Source organism: Tarenaya hassleriana, unplaced genomic scaffold (genome assembly GCF_000463585.1).
Source record: "Tarenaya hassleriana unplaced genomic scaffold, ASM46358v1 Cleome14, whole genome shotgun sequence".
Taxonomy (NCBI): domain Eukaryota; kingdom Viridiplantae; phylum Streptophyta; class Magnoliopsida; order Brassicales; family Cleomaceae; genus Tarenaya; species Tarenaya hassleriana.
The window spans coordinates 1,423,604-1,439,738 of NW_010964598.1; the positions used below are offsets into that span (position 1 = coordinate 1,423,604).

Below are 16,135 nucleotides of genomic sequence, written 5' to 3' on the forward strand. Positions count from 1 at the left end.
ATTAACAACCAAAATTTATAAATATGAATATACTACCAAATAAAATTAATTACACGGACATACCAAATCCTCTTTACAAGCCATACAATTTAATTTAAATTGATACATGGACAGACAATATATATATATATATATATATATATATATATATATATATATATATATCTGCGTCCATCGTTATATGAATACAAATGCCAAAAAACCATATTGCTTAGACAATATAATTAATTGATACCAGTTATTTAACCCAATAATTACCCAAATGATTTTAACACAACTTGCAATTTAGTTAACAAAATATATGAAAATCAAATAGCACATAAATATAACTAAATCGAAATTAAAATAAAAACTCGATCGTTATAATTTTCTAAAACAAAAAAAAAATGAATCCATATCGAACCGAAATGTTATAATTTCCTCAGATGTTGAAAACTTTCTATTGATTTCTGTATGAAGAAATAAACAAGCTATCAACTTTCGTCGAGTTTCCTTCATTTTCTCGCTGTTTTCCCGGCGGCCAAACAGGGTATTCCGGAGAAATTCGCGAAAACCCTAGCACACTCAGACGGGCAAGACCGTCCGGGTCTGACCCGATTCCGAACGCAATCGCCGATGTTTCCAGAGGAAGAGAACAGCGGCAGCGGTCAAAACGCCAACCGCGTCTGCGACTGCGTCCTTGGCGGAGGCTCCGGCGGAGGGGAAGATTCCGATCTGGTCGGCTAACTCTTTGGCAGCCCCGGCGACGAGGGAGATCGCAGATCCGATCCATATGAAATTGCGGCGGATGAAGGAGTAGCGAGAGAGAGATGCGACAGTTGAGAAGATGATAGAGACAGAGAGACAGAAGATTACATGGTACAATTTGTCCGGAGCCAACCATGGGTCTTCTCCGCCGCCATTGCCGACTTCCTTCTCCATCTCTGTTCTCTATCGGAATTTCACAGCATTATAAAAAGCCCTAAAAAACCCAACTTTTTCAGAGAAATGATTCGAGAAAGATTAACAGAGACACTATAGTTCGAGAAACACAACATTTCCATCTGGTATGGTTTCAAACCAGAGGGGCATGCAAGAAAAGAGACAGACTGTTAAGTGAAGAGATGGTTTGAACATGGCAAAAAAAGAGAGAATGAGGCAGAAACTGCAAATCTTTAGGTTCCAATTATCAAATACAATGGTTCTTATGCTTTTTATAATATCAAATTACAAAATTTAGAGGAACAACTCCACAGCATTCCCTGGCCTCGCACAGATTTTAACCAAAGATAGTTGTCATCAACGTGAAAAACACATCTTGATGCTGTTGTTAATTCATTTTGCTGATCAGATCATTGATCTGTTCTTCACGGTTCCCTGTATCGCCTCCTTCACTGAAAACCTGTTTTCTCCCATGCAAGCAATCCCTCTCCGGTTTGTTGAGTTTCAAGGGTCCCAAGAATTTCATGACCTCCCTGAAGTGTTGACCGACATTCGAAATCTCATGCACTAAGTCCTCTATGCTTATGATTCCATGTTTCCCAAGTGCCTAAAACACATTTATACAGTTTTGAGGACGAGTTAGAATGATCTAAGAATGGCAGAACTGAAATGTGGGGATAAACAAAAGGGGTTCTGCTTCAAATGCTAACTCTACCTGTTCAATGATGGTGTTGTCAGTGAGAGGAACTGGGTTGCCGTCCACCTTTGCATAACCCTTCTTGAATATGAGTTCTCTTACGCTCTTTAAATTCGGGTATCTTCAACAACGCCAGACAAGGTACCAAATTTAGATAATCGAAGAACCGAAAACAAAAAGATCATGCACAAAAATTTATAGAGAGGATTGTGTTTGACATCCATCACAACAGCAGATCAGCAATAGGAAGAACCGAGGAGGATTTTCGTCTCATACCCGTAAGTCACATAAGGCTGCACCTTCAGCAACTTCCGGAGTACAGCATCACTTGCTTTAGCAAACACACCGGTGAATACACTCCTTAATCCGAGGCTGTAGAGAACCTTCTTGGTTCTCGGGTGCATGTCATTCTTGCTGGCAAGTGAAAAACATTTAGCACGGGGAAATTTACAGATACAAAGATCAGATCCCTAGGAGAAAAATTTGAAGTCTCAGAAGTACATATTACCCTTGTATGCGAATGATGAAGAGCAAGTCTGATTTTAGTTTTGGAGGTGATGATTTGAGCCTCTTCATCCTTTGCTTCAACCGGATATTATCCAGCTCCTAACGGAAAAAATTAACACAAACTATTGAAACGATGCTTGCTGACGATACAATGTACAAAGCGTAATGTAAAATATGTGAAGAAATCTCAAATACAGAAAAAAGACGATTGATAACCATGAAAAGAAGTAGGGGTAGAAACAAGTTTCATCCGTCACTTCGTATCCACATAAACCAATCTAAATGCATGTACTAAGAAGGTAATCAACAGATGTTATATATATGTGAGTTCAAATCAAACCGGAATGCAGAAGCAAATTCTTGTCCAAATTAGTCAGCAAACTTAAGATAAAGGCAAAGAGCAAACTCGAGAACTGCATCACGGCATGATTGACAGACATTTTCTAACAAGTTTAGTAGCAAGATGATAACGTCAGGTTAATTTCAAACAAGCCCATAAACCCATGGAAAACAAATCAAGATCAGATAAGAACTACCTCGTGAAACTGGAAAAATTCCAATGAGCAGACAACTAAATAACGATCGTGTAACATTCGGACGCTCAAATCAAACATACCTTAGCCCTGAACTCAAGCACGAAATCTTCAGGCCGTTTGATGTTGGAAACTTTCTGCTTCTTCTTCCCGAAATTTCCCAATTCAAGCTGCTTCTTACGGAGAAAAGCAAGCTCATCCCTTTTCTTCCTCTTCTTCAATATCACCTCCGGAATATAATCCAACGGTTTAGCCTCTTCTCCCGCAGCTTCAACACTGCACAAGCAAATGGACGAATCAGCAGACTAACAAGCGTAGGAGAAGCCAAAAGAGGCTACAATACGAAAGACACTTACCCAGACATATTGTCTCTTTGAATGCCAACGACGACGAACCACTAAAAGAAGTCTTTTCTCTCTGCCAAAAAAAAAATCAGACACATGAATATGCTTCCAGATCAAAATCACCCGGGCTAAAAAAAAGTACAACAATGAATCAGAACAAACCCAGATCGAAATCGAACGAAAGCCACAAAATTGCGAGAGGGCAACGAGAAACTGAGAAGAAAGTAGTATGAGACACACCTCGGAGGCTTCGGTGGCTGCAGGTAAGAAGAAAGAAGGTAAGAGACGAAGCCCTAGCACTACGTCCGTTTGAACCTAAACTCGTGGCACATCCCAACTATGAACCTGATCTGGCTTAGGGGTTAGGGTTACCTCAACTCATTTGGGAGCCTGCATTGACACTAAATGGGCCCAAAGTGAAGCCCAATATCTTTTATATAATATAGGCCCATTTAGCTCCATTTGAAACGTCGTCGTTTTACGTCATTCAGAACAAACTCATGTCCGTCGTAATACTGCCTAGATTTCCCACGTTTAATTTCCAGACTGAATTTGATGTTCTAACCAACAAAATCACGAAAAGCTAAGCTAATGAAAGAGCTAAAAAGTAACGTAAAACCCTTTTGAGATATAAATGATAAAACAATATACAGAGCCAATGCTATTTCTATTCAGAGAACAATTGCAAGGCACGAACAAAAAGATATGTTAAGAAACAAATATAAACAGAGAGATTATATATTTGATCTCTCATTCGTTCTCTAAGGAAAGATTCATTTTCTTTAAGCTTTTGTAATTTGATTACTTGATTGATTTCAGCGAGCGACCTGTCCATTCTCAACCCCTAATCCATACAAAACCCCAGAATACTTCTCCATAGAGCCACTGAAGAAATTCTCCTTCAGCTTCCAGAAAGTACATGATGTGAGCAAACTGTCCGAACCTGCCTGATGACAGATTCCGACACGTTCAACCTCAAGAAGCTCGGCCAGCTTGTTCAGACCGCCGTGAAGGCTGTTGCAGAACTTCATCAGGTGTTTGATGTCGTAAACCATTGGGAAATATATCTTGATCAGCTCAAAGAACCCTGATGCTTTCTCCGGCAGATTCTGGCATGTCAGGAGCTTCAGCAAGTACCCGAAATCGTACCCGCTGTGGAATGTCACCCAGTGAACGTTCTCGTTGAGAACGATTCCCGACGACATCAAGAGCTCTGCGTATCTCCTGGAATCTATGCCATTGTCGTTGTTCTTGGCGAAATCGATGCCTGATTGACGAAGAAGGTCGATGGAATCGCGGGCGAAGATGTCGGAGTTGAGGTCGAATTCCCGGAAATTGAACTGCCAGATGCAGTACTTGTCGGTTCCACATGTGGGGAGGTTGCCTTTCTCGTCGGAGAAGGTAAGTCCGAGCTGAAGGCTGTTGCAGAACTTCATCAGGTGTTTGATGTCGTAAACCATTGGGAAATATATCTTGATCAGCTCAAAGAACCCTGATGCTTTCTCCGGCAGATTCTGGCATGTCAGGAGCTTCAGCAAGTACCCGAAATCGTACCCGCTGTGGAATGTCACCCAGTGAACGTTCTCGTTGAGAACGATTCCCGACGACATCAAGAGCTCTGCGTATCTCCTGGAATCTATGCCATTGTCGTTGTTCTTGGCGAAATCGATGCCTGATTGACGAAGAAGGTCGATGGAATCGCGGGCGAAGATGTCGGAGTTGAGGTCGAATTCCCGGAAATTGAACTGCCAGATGCAGTACTTGTCGGTTCCACATGTGGGGAGGTTGCCTTTCTCGTCGGAGAAGGTAAGTCCGAGCTGAATCAGCTTCAACATGTCCACGTTCGTCTTCAAGGTCTCGTAGTTGTAATCATTGCTCGTCTTGAAGGTCCCGACAGGTCTGCAAACTATTCCGGGGAACTCGGTGTCCATGGCGACGTACGGGAAATCTTCTACGATTCTCCGGATCAGAGCGAACTCCTCCTCCAGATTATCGTTCCAGACCTCGCGAATCTGGATCGAGTCGTCCTTCAGAAACAGCGACATCTCTCCTGCCGACGGTCCAAAAGGTTCGGCTACGAAGTTCAGAAGAATCTGGGAAGCGATGGAGACGGAAGAAATCGAAACCCTAGAACGTATCTAACACAAGATCCGATCCCATCTGCGATGAATACAACACCAATAAGCAATACCGAAATCACCAAATCAGAACTAAATCGCCCAGGAATCACTAAATTCAGTCTGACGGAACCAAACATCAAGACATCAGATCCCGCGTATTCACGCACACAGGCACAACTGTGAAGAATCAACAATACATCCGAGAATCACACATCTACCACATATATATATAGATAAAGAGGGAGAGGCGCTCATGGCGGTGATGCGAACCTGGGAAGCAGAGCGAAGGAGATGGAAGATTCTGGAGAATGAGGCGTGCGTGGCTAGGGTTTTCCGAGGATGTGGTGGCGTTTATTGAAGGGAAGAAGATTTTTCTCGGAAAACGGTAAAAATCGAATTTCACATTTCCTTTGAACAAGATGTTTTTGAATATTTCTTTGGTTTCATGTTTTTTTTCCGCTACCCTCTCTGTAATTATTATTTTTAGGGTATCATTCAAAAAATCAAAGTTAAAACCAAAATTTAGAAAAATAAATATACTAGTACTAAATAAAAAATAAAACCAAAATTTAGAAAAATAAATATACTACTAAATAAAAAATAATTAAACGCACATACCAAATCCTCTAATTACAAACCATGAAAATTAATTTAAATTGATGAATGGATTTGAGAAATCCAACAACCAACATTGAATGGGAGGAGACTCACGAAGTTTTTAGATTTTAAAAATTGACAATAAATTTTTAAAATTTTGATTTTTCTAAAAATCATAATTTTTTAGATTTACAAATTTATGAAATCAAAAAACCAAAAATCAAAAACTAAAAATAAAAACCAATATCATTCGAAACCAAAGAAATTCATACAAATGTAGGGTTTCACCCTAAAGAGGAAAGAAAATGGATAAAATGCGTAGTTAGTGCAAGTGTTTTTTAGGGATCGACATTGATTGAGTTCAGTTCGCAACTAAAGATGGTCGAATTCCATTTGGTTAAATCCAACGAACGTTATCGTGTTTGTCTTTTTTTTTTTTTTTTATAATGTCAATTCACCATTATATGATTAAATGCTTTCCCGTCAAATTAATTTATTTCTTCTTTTATTTTTTCTGCCTTTCGAGATTTAATTCCTTAGCGGGTAGAATGTGACCCTTTTTTTCCACTTTATTTATTATTACCCAATTATTTATTTATTTATTTATTATTATCCATATTATCCTCAAGAGTATAGGAACAAGGTGAGGTTGAAAAAAAAAGTGAGGGTCACTTAGCCTTATTTGGAAGTCATTTTAAAAATAATTTATAACTGTTACGAATCTCGAAAGATATAACTCAAGATCAAAAGGAACGAAACCGAAAAATTTATACGATCAATCCCAAATAAAATTGGTATTAAAGCGTTGAAAATATTTTAATAAATATAAATTTTTTAATATATTTAAATAGGTTTGTTTTTTCGGAATTCCTTTGTTATTTGGTGGTATATTATATGAGTGGGGAAAAAGTATTGCTAATTTTAAAAGTAAAAGCGATTAGTAGTGGTAGACCTCTATTTTTGCCTGATTTAATTTAAATAAGAGACTCTCCACACCCTTTTCAAAAATTATGTTCTATGAATTCTACCATATTAACAACTTACATGTTATAATAATACAACTCCGGTCAGGTGGTCTTTATAATTCATTAACTAAGAGTATGCCTATAATCATGATCATTGCAATTTTCAGTATCCTATATTCATTTATTTGACATGAGAATAGTTTTAAGAAAACTACGTTCTTCTGTTTTTATTAACTTTTTAAATATATATATATATATATATATATTAATATAAACATACTTTAGTAATAGTAATCAACACGTTACATATTGGATTTATAAAAAAATGCATAGGTTGTGTTGTAATGCTGTTCCGAAATTGTACAACCCCACTTTGCACCATAATTAGTCGTGTTACTTTATGTTTATTTTGATTTTCCAAGACCCAAAAAAATATATATGTTGGGCCCAAAAGATAAGGAATATTAAGCTTTATAATGGGACCCGTGAAATTATTAAAGTATTTGCATCGCCATATTCAAATGTATACCCCGTTAGAATATAGAAACTGGCGTCTATAAATACATGTAAATTTGGAATCTGTCACTATATTCCATATATAGATGATAAATGAAAAATTACAAATTCGACGGAGAGCGCAAATTAATCAGGGAAATATAAATACGAAAAATGCAAATTTGTTAATTGGATAAAAAATTTATATTAATTACTAAAAGATAACTGAAACCGCAAATCTCAATGATACGTTGGTGGCATCTGCGTAATTCTGTCCATTTTGAGGGGTAATTTCATGTTTTCGAGCATTTATATACAAGCAAGCAGCCTTCCGCCGGAGGGACTTCGGTCCGGCCACCTTCTGCCGCCGGCGCTATCCTCGCGCTCTCTCTCTCTCCAAACTCCCCCCAAGAATATTTCTCTCTTTTCGCGGTCGCAGATTTTAGGAAAGGCGAAACGGGCGTTTGGTGAAGGGAGCCTAAACTAGGGGACAGTCACATCATCGCGATTCACCAAACCGAGAAACCTTATTTTTAAGCGGAGGATTTGAGGACGAGAGGAGAGGGCGAACGCGAAGAAGAAGAGAGAAACAAAGACGGAGAAGAAGAAGACCACGAAGAAGAAGTTGAGGAGGGTAAGAAAAAATGCTGTGCCGGAAAAGCTCGAGCTTGGTCGACAAAGGCGCGGTTCCGGTTTATCTCAATGTCTACGATCTAACTCCCATCAATGGCTACGCTTACTGGCTTGGACTCGGCGTTTACCATTCCGGTGTTGAAGGTTAGCTTTTTTTTTTTTTAAATCCTTCCCAGTTTCATGGTGGTCAAACCGTTTCTGGGTTTGCTTGAAAATTTCTGGATGTTGCGGTTTAGATCTGAATATGAATAGATTCGAGATTACGAAGGAGATCAGGTTAGACCAGATTTTCGTTGGAGTTCAAGCATCCGTTTTCTATTGATCTGAATGTCTTTGAAATACTTTTCCCTCGAATACGGGTCTGATTCAAGGTAGAGGCGGCAATGGATTTAAGTTTCCCGGAATCTACGGTAAATTTCCGTGATAAAGGTCGAAACTTTTTTCTTTTTTCTGGAAAAAAGAGTCTCTGGTGTCGACAAACTCGTTGCCCGTTATCGTTTTTCCCGGAAAATGTAGCTTTCAAATCATTGTCAGAAGAAAATTAATCAATGCAAGCTGTTTTTTTACTTGAATCCAGATTTTTATACCTCACAATTATAGAATGAAGTTTGTGTGTACAGTCATACAGAAGTTAGGTCGTGAGGGTGGCGATGTGTATGACGTCAGCTCAATGAGGTTAATATTGTGAAAGAAACTTTAGAAAAAGAAAAGATCCCTCAAAATATTCTTCCGCCGTGGATTTCCAAGATTAATTACCTTACCAATTTGACAATTATTTTACAAATCCATTACCCTTTCTGCAGTTCACGGCGTAGAGTATGCCTTTGGAGCTCATGAGTACCCGACAACAGGAATTTTCGAAGGGGAGCCAAAGCAATGTGAAGGGTTCACGTTCAGAAAGTCGATTTTGATCGGTAAAACGGACATGGAGCGGCGAGAGGTGAGATCTGTAATGGAGGAACTGGCAGAGAGCTATAAGGGCGATTCTTACAACCTCATCACCAAAAACTGCAACCATTTCTGCGACGAGGCTTGTGTTAGGTTAACCGGGAACTCCATCCCCAGCTGGGTTAACCGGCTTGCGAGAATCGGTAAAATCTCCGGTAACCTGTTTTCCTTGGATCAATTCATTTAGTTTGCATTGATGAATTTGACAGTTATAAGAAGCAAACTTCGATTTACACTTGAGGGAATAGGTTGGTAGATTATCAATACTACCCCATTCAATGGGAAAGCTCGTCTTTTGCTCTATTTGGACGAGGAGATGGATTCATATATGTCGGTTGTATGTCGGAAAAACTCGGCTATGGCTGAAAGTTTCGTCCTTTTTTGCTAGATTCATACGTTTCTGATGAAAAGAACAAAGGTTTGAGACTGATATCTTACTTAAAGATTCAATCTTTACACAGAAAACAGAGAACACAAGCTTTGAATAGGTAACTTTCGATTTAGATTTCGTGGCCTGAATCTTGTTTGTTATCTGTTCTTGCAGGGTTCATGTGCAACTGTGTGCTTCCGGCCACCATAAACGCGACAAAGATAGGGAACAACAGAGTGAACCAAGACAGACCATCATCGGAAGCAGCGGAGACAGAGAAGAAGAAGCTAACGAGTGAATCCAACAGGGAGACTTCCTCTACTACTTCGGTCAACTCTTTGTCTTCGTCGTCTTCATCTCCTTCGGTTCAAGTCCGAGGCCGAAGCAGGAAAAGGCGTGACCGTTCACTTCGGCCTTCCTCGCCTATGGTTCTTGGTTCTTCTACCGTTTGATTTAATATGACGCATTTTAAATATAATGGGAACAAAAAGAGATGTTTTATACAGAATCAAAATATGATTTTTAGCTTTTTCTCTTCCAATATATATATTTTTTCTCTGGATTTTTTTTTTGTCAAAGATCTGGATTTTATTTTTGTTTTATTGTCTATTTATCTTATGATTATTCGTTAGACGAGAGGTATAAAGAATAATATAATTATAAAAATTATAATTTTTTTTTTCATTTTTTCATTTTTTAGTGTGATGGGAATTTTATTAATACTATTGATACGTGTAATGAACAAAATATAAAAAACCAATTTTTTTCAATTTGACACAACATTACGAAAATAAGAATACCCTCCATGAGATTGAGAACTATATATATTTGTTTGATTTCATGTGTTAACGTTGACTCTATCAACTCGTCGGAAAGATGAGCGGAGCAATTTACAATTTGCCGGAAAGATGATGGAGAGAAATAATTTTTTATAGAGAGAGAATGTAGAGAGAGAAAACATAAATTACATTCACCAAAAAAATGTATAGGACTTGAGCTGAAATACAACGTTTTTAGTTTTTTTATAATGTAAAAGGCGAATCTTTGACCCGATCACATCTCACATCTCATATATCCAAAAAATACATGTGAAAAGCCTTTTCAAAGGCTATTCGAACTCGTATTGAAAAAGAACTCTACTCGTTTCTTAACAGGTTTTAGATTACAAAACTTCTGTTTTCATTCTAAGAGTTACCCCTTATGTATAATATACTTATGATAGATAGAACTCCTTCAAATCTTAAAAGATTTATTATACTTTTTGAGAAATAAAATTCATGAGATTCGCCTAATTCAAATGAAATGATTGCAAAGTATGGTGTATGGTGAAGAGAAGACAGAGTAGAGTAGTGTTTTGATTGATGGGCATGTGGAAATGGTAGCTTTAGTCAAAAGCAATGAGACCTACTCCCCCTCCCTCCTCGTTATCAAATTATTGTCAAATAAAACGGCAAAATTTTCAATTACAAAAAAGAAATGGCAAAAATTCAAATAATCCCCTATCGCCTAGATTACATTATTGTTGTTGTTATGGTTCGAATATCTGCGATATTCATGAGATAGATTCAATTCCATATACATACGGAAACTTGTAATATGTAATATGTAAATTCGAAAATAATTCCTAAACTAGGGCACAGCATAAAAAGAAGAAGAAGAAAACGTTGGATTCTCTATGGAAAAAAAAGACACATTTTTCTTCATGCCACGCAATTATTAACCACATATATTCGATTTTGATCGTTTTACAACCCATGTTTTATTTTCTCTAAATTTACATTATATTTTGTCATCCATCCTTGAATTCTTTGAATTTAAATTTCAAAATTTTCTATTTTTTTGTTCTACTTTTTATTATTTTATAAGAGCATATAAAATATATGTTGTTAAATTGGATGCTAGAACACAAATTTTAACAAATAACCAACAAAATCGAAAGAAAAACGCATGACCGTACTTTTGCCGGTCACAACAACTTGAAGATATGTTCCGATGCTTTTTTTAGGTATTGTCTGTTCACTTTCACTAATTCGAATGTACAATTAGAATTTGTAACTCAAAGATGAAATATCTCAAGCATGTTACAAGAATCATATACGACGTTCTATATCATCTTCCTCATGTTTTCCATAAATTGTGAAAAATTTTATGGTTGAAAACAAAAGAAAAAATGTATTGGAAACCAGCTCCCAAGAGATTTTAACCTGTCCATTGACCCTGAAAGATCCTACAAAACAAATCAAAATAGACGTTAGTACTCAAGGGGGGAAAAAAATACTGTTTAAAGGAATGAACAAACGTGTACCGGGGTGGACCGAGGCTAGACCAATGGTTACAGGAGCTTATTCAACCCGGTTATCTTTAAACCGGGTTCTTTTGGGGTACACAAATGAGATTTAGACTGTAGTGTGTGAAGCTGAGTTCGAGAGTAACATACCCAAGTGAAAAAACGGAAGCTTTGAGCAGCCTGACGAAGATGGTAACTTTCAGGCTTGTTTTTCTCCAATCCATTCGACAAAGTTGTCGAGAATCAATGGCCATGCAAGCTCGGGATCGTAGTTTGTCATGTCCGGGAAACTTATCTGTCAATTGGGTAACTTAGGCAATGATAAACAACGGTACGCTGAATGCAAAGCATTGATGGATGAAGCGAAGGAGACGAGCCAAGAAGCACAAAAATACACCTCATTGCAGAACCGGTAAAAGCCCATCCACTGGTCCATGTTCACGACTTTGTAATCACTCTGGATCTGCGATAACAGAAGGAAAAAAAAAACGGATGAGTTTCATATAGAGCTTCAGAACTGGTAAACTTCATGGAAAAGGGAACGATGAGGCGTCTCTCCGAAGATAAAAATGTGATCCAAACCTTGAGATACTCGATAAAGTAGTCAACTTGGGCACGGAATGTGGAACCCAATACAATATCCAGGAGTTGGCAGATAGTCTCTATGTCTATGCTCTTTTGTTTTTCCTCTGCATAGACAATTAACCGAAAGTTCACACCAGCACGAGAGGTGAAATGAAACTACTTCCTTGCTGAAATATAATTTTCATGGTACCTGTCAAGCAATACCGGAAGGCGTATGCATAGAAATCTGCAAAATTTGATGGCCTCTTTACCTTCAAGTCGACATGAGGGGAAAAAACATATATTAACATACTTCAGCCTTTGGAATTTCAGTAGATCTCATTCTATTGTGAAAATAGGAATATTAGGAAACCAAATGTAAAAGTTTGAACCTCTTTCTCGAGCTCTGGAAGGGCTTTCTTCAGTTTACTGACTGTATCAGCCCTCAATGCTTTCAGGCCTCTTCTCCACTCCTCCTACAAATGTACAACAATTTAAGTTCACGGAAAGTTCCGTTCAGATGATTTAACACAATAATGGAAACGGATCTCTCTTTTATACTCTGCACTTTCATTCAAAGGGGTGAATGATTCTTACCAGTGTAAAGTACCCTTGTTTCTCCCCTTTCATTTTCCTGCCACATGGAGTTCTAAAATTGAAGGATATACTGTCGTGCATAGAATCGAGAGAAGATGAACATTAACAAATTTTCTGAGTGATTACCAAGCAAGCATCAAGATCCTGATGTCGGTATGCAACACTTCCAAATCAGAGCATAGTTCTTCGATTCCTTCTGGACTGTTCAGATAATACCAAAAACATTGAGAACCTATTCCAAAACAGAAAGTAAAATCATAGACAAAAAAGGAATATCCCAAATGCTGAAAATTGTGCACACAAGATCATAAACAATGACGTTCAGGAAAGACTCATAAGAATGTGATATTAATCGGGTTTCACATATCATCGCAGAGAAGCCAAAACCCGTGAAGTCACATAAAGCATACAGTATCTTGTCGAGAAATACGATTCATACAACAAAGATCACTTCACTTACTCAATCGTAATGGAAGATCTATTGGCATATTGGTAAAACAAGTTATCTATTCGTTCCATCTCCTTGGATGAGGCCTTACTCGAAGCTGAAACCAACAAAAACAAACACAAAGTCATACCAAAATAGAAGCGACAGCAAACTTTGACTAAACTGTGTAACGTAAAACTATTACAGAGCACCATGACTCAAGTTATTGATCAATAGGATTAAGTAGAAGATAAAGAATCGGTAAGTAAATTCAATAATTTGACTTCATAGGTCAAATACTGATTTTGCCAAAGCCAATTAGCTCAATTTCTCTCCATCATCATCATCATCACGAGCAACGGGTTTTTCCATGATTATCCACCTTTTTGTTTATCACCGCAGAAACCCGTCGCCGGTTTTCCAAAATTAGCCTCAATAATAATCAAAAGCTCAGAAACACAGATAATTACAAGCATCGAAGCAAAACAAGAAAATCAAATTTTAAGCTGAACTACATGAACCCTAGGCGAATTCCGATCGGGAATTCAAAGGGATTAAGCAGAGAGAAAATATACGCACATACCGGAGCGAAAAAGATCCGTGGCTGAGGAAGTGATCGAATTGACGGAAGCAGGTTGACTCGATTTTTTGGTTGCAGAACGACGCATCTGATAGGAATCACAGACACAAAATATAAGATCGGATTTCCAGAGAAAACATGCAAAAAACAATAAATTAATCTGAAGAAATGAGAAGCACCAGGAAAGAGCTATGGCGAAACTTCGAGCTTCAGAAAACTCGGAGACGAAGCAGCCGGTTTCTTCCACGCAGAGAGAGAGAGAGAGAGAGAGAGAGAGAGAGAGAGAGATGGTTTCGTAGATTCTCGTCAGAGCCTTTCTAATTTTCTGTGCTCCTTTTTTTCTTTCTTTTTTTTTTTGCTTTTTTATTATGGTGTATTTTAGATTTTATTTTAGTTATAAATTAGTATACTTTTTTGCGTTTTTTTTTTGGGATTTTCCTTTTTTATTATAAATTATTACGCATTCCCTCAAATAGTACATTAGGGATGTAACTCCCATATACATCAAGAGCTTGATATTGTCTGTAACCAAAATATTTGATATCTTTTTTTTTTGTAAAGAAAAATATTTGATATAATCTAGAAAATAATCTATTTTTATTCCTTACCAAAAAAATAATAATCTATTTTTATATGCATTTATCAATTTTATTTTATCCCACCACTACTTACTATAATTTGACGTATTTAGAAAAAAAAAATATTAATGAGCCTATCCACTTACTATCACAAGGTATATATATATATATATATATATTTTTCATAATCGGTTGTTTTGTGTTATCTTCACGAACCAGTTATGTGATTAAAAATTGCATCTCTAATTTGAAATTTGAATTCGGGACGGGACAAAGGTTTTGTATCTCATTTTCACTGGTTCAATTATTCAAATTACGTAAAACATATAAATTTATATTCGGATTCAATTAAATCTAGTTTTTAAATTTTTAAAAAGTTACGCTCATTCCATTTTATATCGCATTTCAGTTAAATTTATATTATATGTTTTAAAAAAATCATTTCCACATATTTTTATATTATATTTCATTTGAACATTTTCGTCTGATTTCTGTAGTGTACACTCGAATCGAAAGCCACTTGTATATTGTGGAAGCCACCAACTCATGTCACGGGAAAAAAAAAATCATATAAAAATACACACGAAAATATTAATATGCAAATTTTAATATTTTTTTTAAAACGTACTTAAAATTATAAAATTTACAAGTAATTTTAAACAATTATATGGTATATAACGTCATTTGACATGTAATTTAATTGTTCAAAATTGTATAATATTCTGTGTTTTTTTAAATTTTTATAAAATTTATTATTTAATTAGAAGTCGAAAAGGTTTATATGAAATTTAAAAGTTAATATGAGAGTGGTTAATAAGTTCATGTATTTATATAAATTTTGTATTAAAAAATTAAATTTAAGTACACTTTTATGTCGAAACATTAAAATAAAAAGTTTTGGGTCGGAAAGATGAGAAAAAAAGAAGCCCAAGGGCAAACCGGTAATTTCAGATCGCATGTGGTGAAAATAATGAAGAAGATGGTAGATGCAAATGGCGTGGAGGAGTCGCGGAATTGCAGAATTCAAAGCTCATCGAACCGAGCAAACAATCGACAGATTAACAAAGAGCATTTGACACGTTGCTTTTATAATGTGTGTTCGCAATGCATGCATCTTTTTTATAATATAGAATTTCATCGTATTTTCGATCTAATTACTATCTCTATTTAAATAGAGATTAATTTTGCTTCATCTTTTACCGAGTTATACCATCTAATCTTGCTATATATCCGTTGTACAAATTTTAATAAGTTTCCTCGAATTCTTTCTTCCTTTTTAATCTCTATTTTCTCATCACTTTTTTTTTAAAAAACAAAAACTACTAGATTCAATATTTCCATTCATGAAATAGTTTTCTATTAATATTCGCATTCGTTTTTAGTTTGATTTTAGAACGTTATCTACGTTTATTTTTTGTACCCTAAACTCTAAATCTTAAACCCTAAATATAGAGTTGAAGATATATACATCTCATAACATAGAAGGTATATTTTTGATAGAGTCGGAGCTAAGTTTTATCAGATTCATACTAAAAGAATTTCTTTCTATTCAAATCGAACAAAACCGAGTTAGAAGAAAAAAAAATTGCATTCCATGGCTTGGCAATCACCCATTTTCAGTGTTGTAAATGTGCAACAGTTACAGTTAATGCCATTTTTTTTTACGTTGGAGTGTGAATCCTAATAAATATCCCTCATTATGGTATATGACAATATACTAATCAATGTGACAAAAAAAAATAAAAACCCCACATCGAGAATCAAAGAAGACGCCATGGACACAACTCAACTCGTATTTATCCAACTGCATGGACTAAACCTAGTTGTAATGCTGACAAAGAGTAAATGGAAAACAGCTTTGACCATTAATGCCATGGTACTTACAGTCTATATATATATATATGTGTGTATATAGTTGTATCTGCTCTCATGTGTGCAGTCCAATACAAAAAAAAAAAAAAAAAAAAAACAC

At 36.4% G+C, this 16,135-nt stretch overlaps 5 protein-coding genes across 10 annotated transcripts; 1 reads left to right on the forward strand and 4 right to left on the reverse strand.

Moving 5' to 3' along the window:
* Window positions 1-335: 335 nt before the first annotated feature.
* LOC104808181 lies at window positions 336-1,033 on the reverse strand. Its single transcript, XM_010533784.2, has one exon. It carries the CDS (start codon window positions 919-921, stop codon window positions 565-567), a length of 357 nt encoding a protein of 118 aa, XP_010532086.1. The 5' UTR covers window positions 922-1,033; the 3' UTR covers window positions 336-564.
* Window positions 1,034-1,133: 100 nt separating this feature from the next.
* Window positions 1,134-3,347, reverse strand: LOC104808182 (60S ribosomal protein L7-1-like). Of its 2 annotated transcripts, none has more exons than XM_010533785.1 (7): window positions 3,243-3,347; window positions 3,015-3,075; window positions 2,742-2,934; window positions 2,127-2,224; window positions 1,895-2,032; window positions 1,637-1,739; window positions 1,134-1,528 (listed from the first exon to the last, which is right to left on the reverse strand). In XM_010533785.1, the coding sequence occupies exons 2-7, from the start codon at window positions 3,020-3,022 to the stop codon at window positions 1,310-1,312; spliced, it is 759 nt and encodes a 252-aa protein (XP_010532087.1). In that variant the 5' UTR covers window positions 3,023-3,075; window positions 3,243-3,347; the 3' UTR covers window positions 1,134-1,309. The 2 variants fall into 2 exon arrangements, with proteins under 2 accessions (XP_010532087.1, XP_010532088.1); XM_010533786.1 differs by having other exon boundaries at window positions 3,165-3,256.
* A 260-nt stretch (window positions 3,348-3,607) lies between these two features.
* Window positions 3,608-5,531, reverse strand: LOC104808185 (probable CCR4-associated factor 1 homolog 7). 3 transcript variants are annotated; one of them, XM_010533788.2, is made up of 3 exons: window positions 5,393-5,531; window positions 4,777-5,299; window positions 3,608-4,371 (listed from the first exon to the last, which is right to left on the reverse strand). In XM_010533788.2, exons 2-3 carry the CDS (start codon window positions 5,045-5,047, stop codon window positions 3,818-3,820), a joined length of 825 nt encoding a protein of 274 aa, XP_010532090.1. In that variant the 5' UTR covers window positions 5,048-5,299; window positions 5,393-5,531; the 3' UTR covers window positions 3,608-3,817. The 3 variants fall into 3 exon arrangements, with proteins under 3 accessions (XP_010532090.1, XP_010532091.1, XP_010532089.1); XM_010533789.2 differs by having other exon boundaries at window positions 3,608-4,154; window positions 4,557-5,162; window positions 5,393-5,530; XM_010533787.2 differs by having other exon boundaries at window positions 4,777-5,162; window positions 5,393-5,528.
* Window positions 5,532-7,390: 1,859 nt separating this feature from the next.
* Window positions 7,391-9,692, forward strand: LOC104808186 (deSI-like protein At4g17486). Of its 2 annotated transcripts, none has more exons than XM_010533791.2 (3): window positions 7,391-7,956; window positions 8,616-8,915; window positions 9,305-9,692. In XM_010533791.2, the coding sequence occupies exons 1-3, from the start codon at window positions 7,824-7,826 to the stop codon at window positions 9,580-9,582; spliced, it is 711 nt and encodes a 236-aa protein (XP_010532093.1). In that variant the 5' UTR covers window positions 7,391-7,823; the 3' UTR covers window positions 9,583-9,692. The 2 variants fall into 2 exon arrangements, with proteins under 2 accessions (XP_010532093.1, XP_010532094.1); XM_010533792.2 differs by having other exon boundaries at window positions 7,439-7,956; window positions 8,616-8,903.
* Window positions 9,693-11,156: 1,464 nt separating this feature from the next.
* Window positions 11,157-13,915, reverse strand: LOC104808187 (DCN1-like protein 4). 2 transcript variants are annotated; one of them, XM_010533793.1, is made up of 11 exons: window positions 13,765-13,912; window positions 13,589-13,673; window positions 13,039-13,123; window positions 12,705-12,779; window positions 12,579-12,615; window positions 12,374-12,457; window positions 12,193-12,253; window positions 12,000-12,106; window positions 11,815-11,880; window positions 11,568-11,712; window positions 11,157-11,357 (listed from the first exon to the last, which is right to left on the reverse strand). In XM_010533793.1, exons 2-10 carry the CDS (start codon window positions 13,671-13,673, stop codon window positions 11,617-11,619), a joined length of 696 nt encoding a protein of 231 aa, XP_010532095.1. In that variant the 5' UTR covers window positions 13,765-13,912; the 3' UTR covers window positions 11,157-11,357; window positions 11,568-11,616. The 2 variants fall into 2 exon arrangements, with proteins under 2 accessions (XP_010532095.1, XP_010532096.1); XM_010533794.2 differs by lacking the exon at window positions 11,157-11,357 and having other exon boundaries at window positions 11,698-11,727; window positions 13,765-13,915.
* Between the last annotated feature and the right edge of the window lie 2,220 nt (window positions 13,916-16,135).

What these genes read in the sequence shown, in the direction of transcription:
- LOC104808185 (XM_010533789.2), bottom strand. Translation starts at nt 5,047, where the DNA reads ATGTCGCTGTTTCTGAAGGACGACTCGATCCAGATTCGCGAGGTCTGG. An exon ending in TGGGTGACATTCCACAGCGG is followed by an intron (nt 4,155 to 4,556) that starts GTACGATTTCGG and finishes GACATTCCACAG; the next exon opens with CGGGTACGATTTCGGGTACT.
- LOC104808186 (XM_010533791.2), top strand. Translation starts at nt 7,824, where the DNA reads ATGCTGTGCCGGAAAAGCTCGAGCTTGGTCGACAAAGGCGCGGTTCCG. An exon ending in TTACCATTCCGGTGTTGAAG is followed by an intron (nt 7,957 to 8,615) that starts GTTAGCTTTTTT and finishes CCCTTTCTGCAG; the next exon opens with TTCACGGCGTAGAGTATGCC. An exon ending in GAGAATCGGTAAAATCTCCG is followed by an intron (nt 8,916 to 9,304) that starts GTAACCTGTTTT and finishes CTGTTCTTGCAG; the next exon opens with GGTTCATGTGCAACTGTGTG.
- LOC104808181 (XM_010533784.2), bottom strand. Translation starts at nt 921, where the DNA reads ATGGAGAAGGAAGTCGGCAATGGCGGCGGAGAAGACCCATGGTTGGCT.
- LOC104808187 (XM_010533793.1), bottom strand. Translation starts at nt 13,673, where the DNA reads ATGCGTCGTTCTGCAACCAAAAAATCGAGTCAACCTGCTTCCGTCAAT. An exon ending in AACAAGGGTACTTTACACTG is followed by an intron (nt 12,458 to 12,578) that starts GTAAGAATCATT and finishes GTACATTTGTAG; the next exon opens with GAGGAGTGGAGAAGAGGCCT. An exon ending in TTTACCGGTTCTGCAATGAG is followed by an intron (nt 11,713 to 11,814) that starts GTGTATTTTTGT and finishes CCCAATTGACAG; the next exon opens with ATAAGTTTCCCGGACATGAC.
- LOC104808182 (XM_010533785.1), bottom strand. An exon ending in CAGCCTTATGTGACTTACGG is followed by an intron (nt 1,740 to 1,894) that starts GTATGAGACGAA and finishes GCGTTGTTGAAG; the next exon opens with ATACCCGAATTTAAAGAGCG. An exon ending in ACAACACCATCATTGAACAG is followed by an intron (nt 1,529 to 1,636) that starts GTAGAGTTAGCA and finishes AATGTGTTTTAG; the next exon opens with GCACTTGGGAAACATGGAAT.